The sequence below is a fragment of the Schistocerca americana genome, chromosome 10 (genome assembly GCF_021461395.2).
Source record: "Schistocerca americana isolate TAMUIC-IGC-003095 chromosome 10, iqSchAmer2.1, whole genome shotgun sequence".
Classification (NCBI taxonomy): domain Eukaryota; kingdom Metazoa; phylum Arthropoda; class Insecta; order Orthoptera; family Acrididae; genus Schistocerca; species Schistocerca americana.
Genome location: NC_060128.1, coordinates 92,100,454 through 92,115,943, shown reverse-complemented (window position 1 = coordinate 92,115,943; position 15,490 = coordinate 92,100,454). Strand labels below are relative to the sequence as shown.

The 15,490-nt window shown below is 45.1% G+C and overlaps 1 protein-coding gene across 3 annotated transcripts in view; it reads right to left on the bottom strand.

The window, feature by feature from the left end:
- The window catches only part of LOC124552572 (ubiquitin carboxyl-terminal hydrolase 29-like), a 389,169-nt gene that overhangs the window by 145,787 nt on the left and 227,892 nt on the right, over positions 1–15,490 (bottom strand). For 2 of the 3 annotated variants that reach the window (XM_047126894.1, XM_047126893.1), the window contains exon 5: positions 877–927. The exons of the other annotated variant lie outside the window; for it this stretch is intronic. In XM_047126894.1, the coding sequence (XP_046982850.1) occupies positions 877–927 (51 nt within the window). The remainder of the gene's footprint in view (positions 1–876; positions 928–15,490) is intronic. 3 annotated transcript variants of the gene reach the window in all.

Sequence of the window (15,490 nt, the reverse complement as noted above, 5' to 3'; positions counted from 1 at the left end):
TCCTTAACAGAGCATAGCATCTGTTTATCTTCTTAGGAGGTCAGAAAATAGATCTGAACCTTGTTTTCCCAGGACTCCGCCTATTTCACTGGATTTAGTGCCACAGCAGGGAAGAAATGCAATTGGTGGCTCATCATGTGCATGTTCAACACTTTCACATTTCGTTTTCTTGCAAAATGCTGACTTCATATCATGTGATACATAGCCTTTCTTTCAGAACTCATACCTCAGATGATTATGTACCAGTGTATTTAAAGCTGCTCTCCTCTGGACTGGATGGCAAAACTCTGGACACTACAATATATAAATTAGTGTGTGTCGGCTTGCAGTACACTGAGTGGCTGAGACATCCATCCGACTTTTGTTGTACCAGAACATCTAAAAACAGCAGCCTTCCCTCTTTCTCTGTCTCGACGGTGAACTGGATGTTTGGGTTCATGCTCTTCATATGTTTCAGGAAGTGCTAAAGAGGTTCTACGCCTTGTGGCCAGACCATACATGTATTGACAGCATAACAATAAAAGGAAGATGGATGAAGTGGAGCCGAATTTAATGCACATTCCTCAAAATGTTCCATAAAAAAGTTGGCCACTGCTGGAGACAATGGGGAATCCACAGCCATTCTGTTTGTCATTTCATAAAATTTACCGCCATACAAGAAGTAGGTAAGGTGATCATCATAACACGTCAAAACAACTTTATTGTTTCAGAGGAAACTGAATCCATACGCAAGAAAAATCACTGCTGTATTGCATTCCAAAGCTATTAAGCAAGTGGTCATAATGTTTTGGCTCCTCTGAGTATGCACTTACGTACCCATGTAAGTATGAATTTACTCTCCTTCTGACACTGACTGCAGCAGTGTTCTATACTTACCCTATCAGTTCTGGAGTGGCAACTCGGCACATTTCATTTCTGCAACACTTCCTATGACAAACAACAGGTAGAAGTATCAGTAACCTGGTCACAGAAACATAATTTACAAAGGACACATTACAAATCATACTCTCAACTGTAATCTTATGTCCTGCTACTTTTCTAGGTGATTATGTTGAAAATTTGTTGAACAGCTACTACGAGGTGGTTAAGTCAAGAAGAAACCTGCACAACATTTTTCTAATTTACTTGTAACAACATTACAAAATTTATGACACCATTTTTGAACATATGACACCCTGCTTCTCAGGAAAAAAGTTTTTCAATTGAGCAGCTTCATCTCTTCACTGACGGTGAATCAATAGCATGTTAAACCATACTTCAGTGGGCCAAATATAAGGGGGTACTCAAGAAAACCGGAATTATTTTTTAAAAGCTACAAATTTTCAAATTGATTACAAAACAATCTTATTCCCTTCAAAACACTCTCCACATCACAACTAATACATTTATCCTACCAGTGGTTCCACTGTTTGAAACATTTTTTTTGCGGTCATCTTTAGAAATATCTCTTAGCTCATTTTTTTTTTCTTGGCTTATTCATTGTTGCCAAATCGCTGTCCTTTTGTGCCCCTTTTCATGTGTAGAAACAAGAAAAAGTCGCAAGGAGCCAGGTCAGGCGAGTAACGTGCGTAAGGCAGCGGGACCACGCCATTTTTAGCCAAAAACTGTCTGACAGAGATGGCTGTGTGTGCAGGTGCGTTGTTGTGGTGGAACAGCCAGTCTCCTGTCTGTCACAAACCAGGTCTTTGTTGATGGACACTGTTGCGCAATCTTCTTAAAACTTTCAAATAAAAGGTTTGACTGACCGTCTAACCTGGGAGAACAAATCCTGAATGAACTACACCCTTGCCATCAGAAAACAAATCAGCATTGTTTTGATGTTTTATTTGACAACATTTTTCTGGATAACATTTCCCATTGGCTTTACTGTTACTTTGTTTCTGTGGCGTAACAACAACACTATGACTCATCACCTGTAATGATCTTCGACAGAAAACATGGATCAGTTTCAAGCTGTTGTTACAAAGCATAACATGTTCCAAATCGATGATCCTTTTGAATGTCAGTAAGAACCCGAGGAACAAACTTGGCAGGGACCCTTTTCATTCCCAAACCTTCCATTAAAATTTGCTGAACCAAGCTCCAAGATAACCAACTAATCTCTGAAGCTGATCAACTGTCTGTTGGCGGCGTGTGAGCATAGCAAGCTCCCCAATTTTTTCAATTTTTCCATCGATTCGGGCAGTTGACGGACGTCCAGAACAAGGTCTGTCATCAATCAACAGGTCGCCATTTTTAAATCGAGCAAACCACTCGTGTAGAGTGAAAAGTATTTAAATCAACAAACTCTGGGAGGTTGTAGAGGACATCAAAACAAATATTTTTCCCTAATTTCATTTCTTCCTATGAGAAGTATTTAAACTGGTAGAGAAAGATTTCTCTGGCAGCAAATTAATTAAACCAACACTTTTCACTTCTTTTTTTTTTTTTTTTTAAACCAAGAGACGACACATTAACACAACCCAATTTCAGTTACAGTAGATTTTCAAAAATGCTTCCATTGACACAAAAACAAAGGTTACACCGTCGGATCATGTTCTGTCTGACACAGGCAAAAACCCTAGGAGTATCCTGAATTGTTCCTGCTGCTGCTACAATCCGGGCAACCAGATCCTCTTCAGATGCAACAGGAGTTGCGTAAACAAGATTGTGCATCTCTCCCCACACAAAAAAGTCCAGAGGGGCATATCAGGGGATCGAGCAGGCCATGGTATAGGACCACCTCTGCCAATCCATGTTTCTGGAAACCATCAGTCCAGGAATCGACGCACACGACGACTGAAATCTGACAGCGCCCCGTCATGTTGGAACCACATTCGTTGTCTTGTAGGGAGCGAGACATCTTCCGTTAATTCTGACAATGCTCTGGCGAGAAAACTGTAGTATTGCTTCCCATTTAATGGCCTAGGTAGCAGGTCCGACCAAATTAAACAGTCCCCAACAACACCGACCCACAAATTAACAAAGAACCGCACTGGTGAGCGCTGCTAGTAACTGTAGCATGTGGGTTATCCTCACTCCTAACATGCGAATTGTGCATGTTGAAGACTACATCAAGCTCGAACATTGCTTCATCGGTAAACAACACAGAGGATGGAAATGTAGGATGCATTTCCCTCTGTTCCAGGTATCATTGCGAAAACTGTGCTCTGGGTGGATAATCAATTGGTTCCAGGTTGTGGACACACTGTACATGAAATGGATGTAACAATTGCTCTCGAAGGACTGTTCTTACATTCATCTGATTCGTTCCCATGTTATGTGTAATTGCACGTGTGCTGATTGAAGGATCCCGCTCCACATGCTGCAAGTCAGCTTCCTCGAATTGCAGCGTTACTACCGTATGGTAGGTCGTGTGATGCGGGATACAGCGATTAGGATATTGTTGTTGATAAACCCGCTGTGCAGCTCGTCCGTTGTGGTGCGCTATGTAATACGCACCAACCATATCAGTGTACTCACTCCAGGTGTATCACTCCATTACTAAACAGAGACAATGCACTACTACACTGGTGGACAGCAGTTGTCTGCAACTGAACAGCTTAATACGCCCTCTAACAACTGAAGAGTGTGATATGGCCTCCACCGGTTTAAGTAACCCTCATAGGAAAAAATGACATTAGGGAAAAATATTTGTTTTGATGTCCCCTACAGCCTCACAGAGTTTGCCGGTTTAAATACTTTTCACCCTGTACTTGAGTTTTTCCTATAGTGTCATCTTGCTAAGATGTTTTCAACATTAAAACAGTTCAAGCAACATTCTTACTCAATAGAAAACAAAATTTCACAGCTACATGTTGTTCACTTAAATTTGCCATCATACAAAATGAAACAAGGACAAACCAGTGTTGGCAAAAACAACTACTGTGCATATGGACAGAACAAGGCAGGTTGACAACACAGGCGGCACAGAACTGGCAATGAGTTGCGCTACACATGGCTAGCGGCATAAATGCATACTAGGCAAGCTCCGCACTTGGCAATGTTACTCTAGTTTCTTTCAGTGTCCCCTCATAAATCGAAATCCATGGGCTGAGGCAACTGTAGTGGAATGCACATTCTGAAGAATGGATCTGGATGGCCTTATGCAAACAAATGTTGTCACGCAAAAAAAGGCTGCCGTTTGACATTAGGCCTCGGCATTAGTTTCCAATTGCAAGCTTCATGTCGTTGCAAAGGATATCGCACTGACTCTTTTCCAGTCAATATTATGGAATAGCCACATGTGCACCCTGAGGACCTGAAGAATCACATTTCCCTGCAGAGTTCAGCCTGGAATTTCATTGTGGTTGGAGATCTGGGGCATTCACATTCCAGGTTCTAGTGTTTGCTCCCTGGTTTAAAGTAATGACTCCATTTTTTATCTCCACAGATGATCTACTTTAAAAACATTTCATCCTCATAAGCATTCCCGTCCAGCAGCTGCTGACAGATGCTCATGCAAGTGTTCTTCACTCAGTCACTTTGGCACCTGGATTGCACTGACAATGCGAAAGATGAGCGAGTTAGGGACGAGCAATAATCTCTCTCTCCACTACTGATTCTTTAAGAATCAAGCTATCATGTTTAAAAGCACTTTGCACATTTAATCACTTTAAAAATGAGTTAATAAAACAATGGAAAATCCAGGATGGACTGTAACAATATTATGAAAGGGATAGTTGCCACTCAACACACACACACACACACACACACACACACTGCTGGGATCTCTACAGCAGTAACAGCTGAGCTTCGGAAAACAAATGAGTTACGAAATGGCGTGTAATTCACTATACTGCCGCTAGGAGACTAGTAAGCAGCAATGGCTGACAATGGAAGACTGACGACACAGCAACGATCGGCAGTTGTGTTACTTTTTCATGAAACGAAAAGCCTTGTTGTGACCCAGAGGCATTTTCGACAACAGTTTAACACACGATGGGTCCCTTGCAAGAAGACCATCCGCAGGTTGTACGACAAATTTGTGCAGGAAGGAACAGTATTGGAAGTGAAGCGATCTCGGCCTAAGCCTGTTTGTTCACCGGAGAATATGAAAGCGGTACGAGTTGCTGCACAGAGAAGTCCCGGGTAATCGTGTAGAATGGCAGCAGTGCAACAGGGAATATCCAGACGCTCCGTTCAACGCATTCTTAAAAGTGGCCTCCACATGTACCCATACAAGATGGCCTGTGCACAGAAGCTCACTGAAGAACACAAGCAGCAGAGTTTGCTCAGTGGGCGGAGAATAGGGAAGAAACACTCAACAACGTTTGGTTTTCAGATGAGGTGCATTTTCATTTAGACGGGTGGTTAACAAACAAAATGCACGCTTTTGGGCCACTGAAAACACACAAAGGCTTCACGAACAACAACATTATGCTCCAAGGATTACAGCGTGGGCAGCAATTTCCAGTCACGGACTTATTGGACCGTTTCTCTTTGAAGAAACTGTGAACAGCGAGCCTTATTTGAGCATGCTTCGCAATAGCTTCATTCCACAGCTTCTTGCTACTGCCTTGCCCTTCAACATGCAGTCGTTCATGCAACATGGAGCAAGGTCACATACTGCAAACACTGTGTTGGAGTTTTTACACGAGCATTTCGACATGCAGATCATTTCACTCGGGTTTCCAGGTCGCTTCAATGATGGACAAAATGGGCCCCCCAAAAGTCCAGACCTCAATCCATGTGACTTTTTTCTTTGGGGGTACCTAAAGGGAAAAAATTTTCCCGAAACGTCCATGTGATTTAATGGAGCTCAGAAGACTTATTCTTCAAGCTTGCAGTGAAATTATGGAAGACGTGCCGTAGGTTAATCACTAACTACAGTGTTCGTTTGAAGAAAGTTAGGAAACGAAATTGTGGACATATTGAGCATGTGCTGAGTTAGAACAAATCTCCATGGACGGCTCTTCATTGTAGTATATGTTCCTTTCAGATTGTATTGACAATAAAGTTTATATTCAAAAACAAAATGGTAACACCTTTCGTGCACCACACTGTAGTTTCTGACCACAGAAAATGTGCCTCCAACTGAAGGATGAAAGCTTTGCATGGTGATAATTGTACTGACATCAGCAATGTGCGATGTTTGGTTGTTTGTGCTCATATTGAAGGAAGCGGTGGTGCTAACCTCAACGTTTGTGACAGAGCTCGGAATGGCAATCGCGTACGGGAACCGATGAGACTCATTGGAATCAGTTCATGAACTCATTGGAAAAAAATCATCAGATAACACAGACCCAGCCCTGAATTAAGTGGGGCATATCAAAAGAGCACGTACAGACCATCACTGCAGAACAGAAAACTGTGTGCACGGTGGGTGCCTCGAATCCTCACTCCCGACATGAAACAGAGGATACTGGAAATCTGTCAACAACTTCTTTTGCATTTAGAGCGTAAAGATGATCGGTTCCTTAACAACATTGTGACAGCTGATGACAGAGGATGACAGACTAAAGGCTGAAATACTAAATGTCTTTTTCCAAAGCTGTTTCACAGAGGAAGACTGCACTCTAGTTCTTTCTCTAGATTGTCGCACAGATGACAAAATGGTAGATATCGAAATAGACGACAGAGGGATAGAGAAACAATTAAAATCGCTCAAAAGAGGATAGGCCGGTGGACCTGATGGGATACCAGTTCGATTTTACACAGAGTACGCGAAGGAAGTTGCCCCCCTTCTTGCAGCGGTGTACCATAGGCCTCTAGAAGAGCGTAGCGTTCCAAAGGATTGGAAAAGGGCACAGGTCATCTCCATTTTCAAGAAGGGACGTCGAACAGATGTGCAGAGCTATAGACCTATATCTCTAACGTCGATCACTTGTAGAATTTTGGAACACGTATTATGTTCGAGTATAATGACTTTTCTGGAGACTAGAAATCTACTCTGTAAGAATCAGCATGGGTTTCAAAGAAGACGGTCGTGTGAAACCCAGCTCGAGCTATTCGTCCATGAGACTCAGAGGGCCATAGACACGGGTTCCCAGGTAGATGCCGTGTTTCTTGACTTCCGCAAGGCGTTCGATACAGTTCCCCACAGTCGTTTACTGAACAAAGTAAGAGCATATGGACTATCAGACCAATTGTGTGATGCGACTGAAGAGTTCCTAGATAACAGAACGCAGCATGTCATTCTCAATGGAGAGAAGTCTTCCGAAGTAAGAGTGATTTCAGGTGTGCCGCAGGGGAGTGTCGTAGGACCGTTGTTATTTACAATATAGATAAATGACCTTGTGGATAACATCGGAAATTCACTGGGGTTTTTTGCGGATGATGCTGCAGTATATCGAGAGGTTGTAACAATGGAAAATTGTACTGAAACACAGGAGGATCTGCAACGAATTGACGCATGGTGCAGGGAATGGCAATTGAATCTCAATGTAGACACGTGTAAAGTGCTGTGAATACATAGAAAGAAAGATCCTTTATCATTTAGCTACAATATAGTAGGTCAGCAACTGGAAGCAGTTAATTCCGTGAATTATCTGGGAGTAGGCATTAGGAGTGTTTTAAAATGGAATGATCATATGAAGTTGATCGTCGGTAAAGCAGATGCCAGACTTAGATTCATTGGAAGAATCCTAAGGAAATGCAACCTAAAAACAAAGGAAGTAGGTTACAGTACACTTGTTCGCCCACTGCTTGAATACTGCTCACCAGTGTGGGATCGGCACCAGATAGGATTGATAGAAGAGATAGAGAAGATCCAATGGAGAGCAGCGCGCTTCGTTACAGGATCACTTAGTAATCGTGAAAGCATTACGGAGATGGTAGATAAACTCCAGTGGAAGGCTCTGCAAGAGAGTCGCTCAGTAGCTTGGTACGGGCTTTTGTTGAAGTTTCGAGAACATACCTTCACCGAGGAGTCAAGCAGTATATTGCTCCCTCCTACGTATATCTCGCGAAGAGTCCACGAGGATAAAATCAGAGAGATTAGAGCCCACACAGAGGCATACCGACAATCCTTCTTTCCACGAACAGTACGAGACTGGAATAGAAGGGAGAACCGATAGAGGTACTCAAGATACCCTCCGCCACACACCGTAAGGTGGCCCGCAGAGTATGGATGTAGATGTAGATGAAAGCCAGGTTCACAATTTTGACCCCAGAAATGCGAGAATATCAATGGAGTTCCACCACAAAGGATCACCAACGCCAAAATAAGTTCAAGATCATGCCCTCAATGTCATGCTTACAGTGTTCTGAAATGTTCGAGGTGCGGTGCATTTGCATTTCATGGTTAAAGGCACCAACAAAGTCTGCACGCTATCCTGGGACCCTCAAACAGGAAGCACGAATTTGAAGAGTCCGTCCACACATGGAGCACCCTGTCCTTCAGCATGACAATGTGAGACCACGTGCATGTACTGTGACATCTGCAGCAATCCGATGCTTTGGGTTCACTGTCATCTGTAGTGTTGCGAAATAGTAAAGAGTTGGAAACGTGGAATATTGTCAAATTTTCGTTGCCTATGCCGAGAGACAGAGGCAGTAGGTTAGCCAAGAGGTGAGAGGATTGCACATGTATCGGAATGTGTCGTCACGCAGGGGCAATGACCAGGTTACACACAACAGGCGAGAGAGAATTGCTTAGCACACGGGTTTGTCTTAGACGGAGACTTTCGTAGAGTGCAAGACAGAGGTATAGCGTCAGCTGTACGGCATTTCATAACTTCGCGTAAGTCTGCCGTAACAACACACAACTCTGTTGCAAGAATACCTAAGGGGCGAGTACGACAGATGAATCAGCAGTATAAGTGGAATAAACGCATTCACTACAAACGAGCATGACGTCAGGACGCGCTCGTGCTTCCTTTAAATACGCCAGCTTTGATGGCAACAAGGCACTCGCAGTTAGACTTGCAGTTAGACGTGTACTGGGTCGCTGTGTAGCGCTCAGCTCGGTGATCGACATGTTAATCTTTATTAAGGAGATGTTGCAGTACAAGGTGCGTTCAAGTTCTAAGGTCTCTGATTTTTTTCTCCGGACTGGAAAGAGATAGAAACATGCGCATTGTTTTAAAATGAGGCCGCGTTCATTGTCAATACGTCCCAGAGATGGCAGCACCGTACGGCAGAAAGAATTTTACCGCCAGCGGCGAGAATGAGAACTGTTTTAAATACTTAAAATGGCGATGTTTTCCTTACTTGAACAGCGTGCAATCATTCGTTTTCTGAATTTGCGTGGTGTGAAACCAATTGAAATTCATCGACAGTTGAAGGAGACATGTGGTGATGGAGTTATGGATGTGTCGAAAGTGCGTTCGTGGGTGCGACAGTTTAATGAAGGCAGAACATCGTGTGACAACAAACCGAAACAACCTCGGGCTCGCGCAAGCCGGTCTGACGACATGATCGAGAAAGTGGAGAGAATTGTTTTGGGGGATCGCCGAATGACTGTTGAACAGATCGCCTCCAGAGTTGGCATTTCTGTGGGTTCTGTGCTCACAATCCTGCATGACGACCTGAAAATGCGAAAAGTGTCATCCAGGTGGGTGCCACGAATGCTGACGGGCGACCACACGGCTGCCCATGTGGCATGTTGCCGAGCAATGTTGACGCGCAACGACAGCACGAATGGGACTTTCTTTTCGTCGGTTGTGACAATGGATGAGACGTGGATGCCATTTTTCAATCCAGAAACATAGCGCCAGTCAGCTCAATGGAAGCACACAGATTCACTGCCACCAAGAAAATTTCGGGTAACTGCCAGTGCTGAAAAAATGATGGTGTCCATGTTCTGGCACAGCGAGGGCGTAATCCTTACCCATTGCGTTCCAAATGGCACTACGGTAACAGGTGCATCCTACGAAAATGTTTTGAAGAACAAATTCCTTCCTGCACTGCAACAAAAACGTCCGGGAAGGGCTGCGCGTGTGTTGTTTCACCAACACAACGCACCCGCACATCAAGCTAACGTTATGCAACAGTTTCTTCGTGATAACAACTTTGAAGTGATTCCTCATGCTCCCTACTCACCTGACCTGGCTCCTAGTGACTTTTGGCTTTTTCCAACAATGAAAGACACTCTCCGTGCCGCACATTCACCAGCCGTGCTGCTATTGCCTCAGCGATTTTCCAGTGGTCAAAACAGACTCCTAAAGAAGCCTTCGCCGCTGCCATGGAATCATGGCGTCAGCGTTGTGAAAAATGTGTACGTCTGCAGGGCGATTACGTCGAGAAGTAACGCCAGTTTCATCGACTTCGGGTGAGTAGTTAATTAGAAAAAAAATCGGAGGCCTTAGAACTTGAATGCACCTCGTAAAGGCGGCCCATCCAGCAGCCGGTGTGAGGGGACAATACCAGCTCTGGTCCTCTATGCTGCCGCTGTCAATCATCAACCCAGGATAAGCAGACATTGCGGCAGACTCGTTCGCCGCCAATGCTGACCACATCAGTGAGCCGTCGTCAAGTTCGTGCGGGGCCTAGGCCCTGTGCATCTACCGTCACAACCGGTTGAGCTGATGACGCTGGGGGGACTGCAGCCCGTTCCACCCGTCCTCTGCGGACAAGCCACCAGGAGGAGTAGGGAAGAAGATGGGGTGGGATAGAGTACACTCGGCACTACGAGAACGCTTTTTGTGCCGACAGCGCCGGGACTCCAACCCGGAGCCTCCAACACGCAGCGGCCTGCTGTCCGCAGCCAAGCCGCCGCTCAGCTGGGCGCTGCCAGCCACGCGCGGCCGAAGTAAGGGTGTTCCACTGCTACATCACAGCTGCGCTAGCAAGACTGGTGCAGCCAGGAGCTGGTGTCATCGCTCCGAGTCAGCGAGGACTCGGGGAAGGTCGTTGATATCACCACGTCACTTTGTACTCGGCAGGAATAAAGGTGTTATGAATTAATAATGTTTCTTTGGCGTTTCTGCCGCGTCCACAGTCATTTCCTAGTATCCTGTCAACTGGAGTGGTCACCGCTCGGCTTCCAGTCCACCGTAGGCGACCGGGACCACCGGAGCGCCTACAAATCTATCATCCTCCATACAGTCCCAACTTGGCCACAACAGATTTTCGTCTGTTTCCAAAAATAAAGAAAATCTTCCAGTACAGGGTGTCCACAATGAGACTCCAATATTTTAATATCCTATATCTTTCTCATTCCAGATGGTGGACCTGTGAATCCTGAAGGGGGCAGACAGAGCAGCTCAACAAGTTTGTGGTGTGCAAATTTGATACGCCAAGTGGCCATAGTGGAGCTGCAATCAATTGTTTTAGCAAAGTGCAGGGTATGAGGGAGCATGCACAAGTGGTCTGGTGGTATGCAGAGACAAAATCGGTGACCCAAGTGCAAAGAAACTTTCGTCGAGTTTCCAACAAAGCGCCCCCGTCGTTCAAGACTATAAAGAAGTGGTGTGATCAGGTTTTGGCTCCTGGGAGTGTTGCGAAAGAGCATGGTGGTGGTAAGCCGGGATCAGCGATCATTGCGTGGAACATGTGTGGGGGTCATTCCAACAACGCCCACAGAAGTCAGTGTGACAGGCAGCACGAGAATTTCATATGAAACGTTCAACAGTGCACAAAGTGCGTCATCAGCAATTATTTTTGTACAAATATAAAGTGCAGGTTGTGCAAGAAATCAAGCCTAATGATCGACCAAAGCGAGAAGAATTTGCATGTGTCACGTTAGATAGCACTGCCGCGGACGAGACATTTTTATCGCGCGTGACATTTACTGACGAGACAACCTTTCAGGTGTCAGGGGCTGTCAATCGTCACAATGTGCGCATTTGGGGGTCCGAAAATCCACATGCACCTAGGGAACACACGCGCGACAGTCCAAAAGTTAATGTGTGGTGTGGTTCGATGATAAATCGCATTGTTGGGCCGTTTTTCTTTCAGGAGCCGACTGTGGATAGAGCCATCTACCTGGACATGTTGGAACAATTTGCCATGCCACAGATAACAGACCTGCAGCCAAATGTGATGTTTCAACAGGATGGTGCGCCACCCCATTGGAGCCTCGATGTCCGAAAATTTTTAAATGACACATTCCCGCAACAATGGATTGGCCGTAAAGGTCCAATTCCTTGGCCACCACTTCCGTCCAACATAACCCCCCCCCCCCCCCTCGATTTTTTCTTGTGGGGTTATGTGAAAGACCAGGTATACGCTGCACCAGTAAAGGACCTGCAAGACTTGAAACAGCGCATACGAATTGTCATCAACTCTGTCACAGAACAGATGCTCCGCAACACATGGCACGAAATCGATTATAGACTTGATATTCTTCGCGCTACCCGTGGCGCCCATGTTCAAGAGTACTGAACCGTCCACCTGTGTACGAAACGTTGATGAGCTGCTGTATGATTTCCCTGTATTTGTTCGTCAATAAATCGTGTTTCTCCTCAGATTTTATGACTTCAAATGTTGGAGTCCCACTGCAGACACCCTGTATTTCAATTTGATAGTGATAACGTGATGCAAGCAGAGGTGAGATTGTTGCTCCGTCAATGATGTGAAACATTCCACAATAACGATATCAACTAACTGGTCTCCCGTCGGCAGGAATGTGTTTGTCGCCATTGCTGATTTGGGGGAGGGGACCAAACAGCGAGGTCATAGGCACCGTCAGACTAGAGAAAGATGGGGAAGGAAGTCACTGTGCGCTTTCATAGGAACCATCCTGGCATTTGCGTGAAGCAATTTAGGAAAATCACGGAAAACCTAAATCAGGGTGTCCGGACGTCGGTTTGAACAGTCGTCCTCCCAAATGCGAGTCCAGTGTGCTAACCACTGCGCCACATCGCTCGGTTGTCGCCATGGTGACTATAATAACAAAGTTTATTTTGAAATTTCCTGACAAAATAAAAGCTATGCGCCGGATCGAGGCTCGAACTCGGGACCTTTGCTTTTCACAGGTACAAGCTCTGATGGTGGGTCATGAGTCGTGCTTGAGTATCTGAGGTGGTAGAGCAATTGCCTGCGAAAAGGGAAGGTCCTGAGTTCGAGTCGTGGTCCAGCACACAGTTTTAATCTGTCAAGAAATTTCATACCAGCTCGCACTACGCTACAGAGTGAAAATTTCATTCTGGAAAGTTTGTTTTATTTAAAAAGCTTTAAAAGTTTCAACAAAATGGTTCAAATGGCTCTGAGCACTATGGGACTTAACATCTGTGGTCATCAGTCCCCTAGAACTTAGAACTACTTAAACCTAACTAACCTAAGGACATCACACAACACCCAGCCATCACGAGGCAGAGAAAATCCCTGACCCCGCCGGGAATCGAACCCGGGAACCCGGGCGTGGGAAGCGAGAACGCTACCGCACGACCACGAGATGCGGGCAAAGTTTCAACATTTCTCAGCCCTGTCAGTAACTGTATAAATATTAATTTTAAAAATCAACAGCCCCAGTTGCACAGATTACCTAGACTTACCTAGGTTTCAGTTGGGATAACCCAACCTCCTTCAGAATAAAAGTAACTACCGTTTGTCCATAGTAGACAAATGGTACTCGTGGCTGCCGCATCGCGGTCACGAAGTGGGGCCGAGGCAGTTTCAGGTAAGTTTTTACAGTATGACGATAATTTATGGATTTGCAGTTTTAGCTTGACGATGTCCACTATGGACAAACGGTAGTTACTTTTATTCTGAAGAAGGTTGGGTTATCCCGGCTGAAACCTAGGTAAGTCTAGGTAATCTGTGTAACTGAGGCTGTTGATTATTAAAAGTTTCACATGAAAAATTCAGTGGCATTACTTTTCGCCACGCCCTCGTGTGGGTTTGTGTGTGTGTGTGTGTACACATTTGTGTGTATTAGGCATATTTCTTGTCATCACGTGGGAAAAACTAAGTACCAATGAAAGACACACAAAAGTACATACACAATCTGATCCAAAGTATCCAGACACCAGTCATTGGAGATAAATTATGACTGGAACTCTGCTGGGAACACTTTCAATGAGATGTCTGTGGAGGAAGATCTGAAACGAGAGAAGGTACCGATGTTGGACGCTGGAGTCTGCAGCAAATTCTATGTTCTAAATCGTCCCAAAGATGGCTGCGCGGGGTAGTCGCGCGGTCTTAAACGCCTTGCCACAGTTTGCGCAGATGCCCCCATTGGAGGTTCAAGTCCTCCCTCGGGCATGGGTGGGTGTGTTGTCCTTAGTGTAAGTTAGGTTAAGTAGTGTATAAGCCTAGGAACCGATGACCTCAGCAGTTTGGTCCCATAGGAACTTACCACAAATTTCTAAAATTTCCCAAAGAGGTTCCATTCAGTTCAGGTTAGGAACTGTGAGCAGGCCAGCCAGTTTCAGGAATGCTGTCCACAAACCATTGCCTCACTGATGTTGCTTTATAACAGGGCGTACCGTCATGCCGATACAGTCATCGTCTTGTGACTGTTCCTCTACTGCATGCAGCACAAAATGTTATTAAATGTGTTCATATCCTTCTGCATTTATCGTTTTCTTAAGCACAATAAGGAGACCATACTCTTAACAACAAGACCTACAACCTCTTTCGCACTTCACTGTTGGCACAACACACAATGGCAGGTAACGCTCTCCAGACAAACGTCAAACCGAAACCCTCCCAACAGATTCCATTGGAAGCATCATTCATAATTCCTAACCACTCATTTCCAGTCATCCGCTGTCCAGTGGCGTCGTTGTTTACATCTCTTCAGGTGTCGCTTAGCACTGACTACACGAGTGTGCAGCTTACGAGGAGGTCTACGACCGTTGTACTCCATTCTTTTCAACTCCCTAGGCACACTCACCATACTAGCTGGACTGCTGGCAGTACTCTGTAGCTCACGAATGATTCCGTTTGCTGATTTCACGGTATTTTCTACAACCACCCTATGCAATGCTCGACTGTCTGTTGCGAGTGCACAAGGTGTGTGTCTTCGTGGTTTAGCTGTGGTCGTTCCTTTGCGTTTCGACTCCACGATCACATCAGCGACAGTCGACTCGGGCAGCTTCAGAAGGGTTCAAATGTCCACGATGGACTTGTTAGTCGTTTGACATCCAGCAATTAGTCCATGATCGAAGTAACACACCTCTCCTTACCAAATGGTTCAAATGGCTCTGAGCACTCTGGGACTTAACAGCTGAGGTCATCAGTCCCCTAGAACTACTTAAACCAAGGGCATCACACACATCCATGCCCAAGGCAGGATTCTAACCTGCGACCATAGCGGTCGCGCGGTTCCAGACTGAAGCGCCTAGAACTGCTCGGCCACTCCAGCCGGCTACTCCTGACCAGCCACTTCTACTGCGACTGCTACTGTACTGACAACACGATGCTGCCCGCCTCCTTTCGTGGTGGTGGGTCTGCCTCTCATGACATTTAGTGGTCCATTCTGCATTGCACAGAGATGTGTGGATACTTTTGATCAGATAGTGTATATTACGGTGTTAAATTCACCTGTAGTATTCAGCCATGCAACATTATACAGGGCTATTCTAAATGATTTTCGAAACTTCATATTTATTCAAGTACAAATCCAAAATGAACAAGCTTTATACCAATGAAAAGAACTTTCAGAGTTTTTCCATAATGCTTG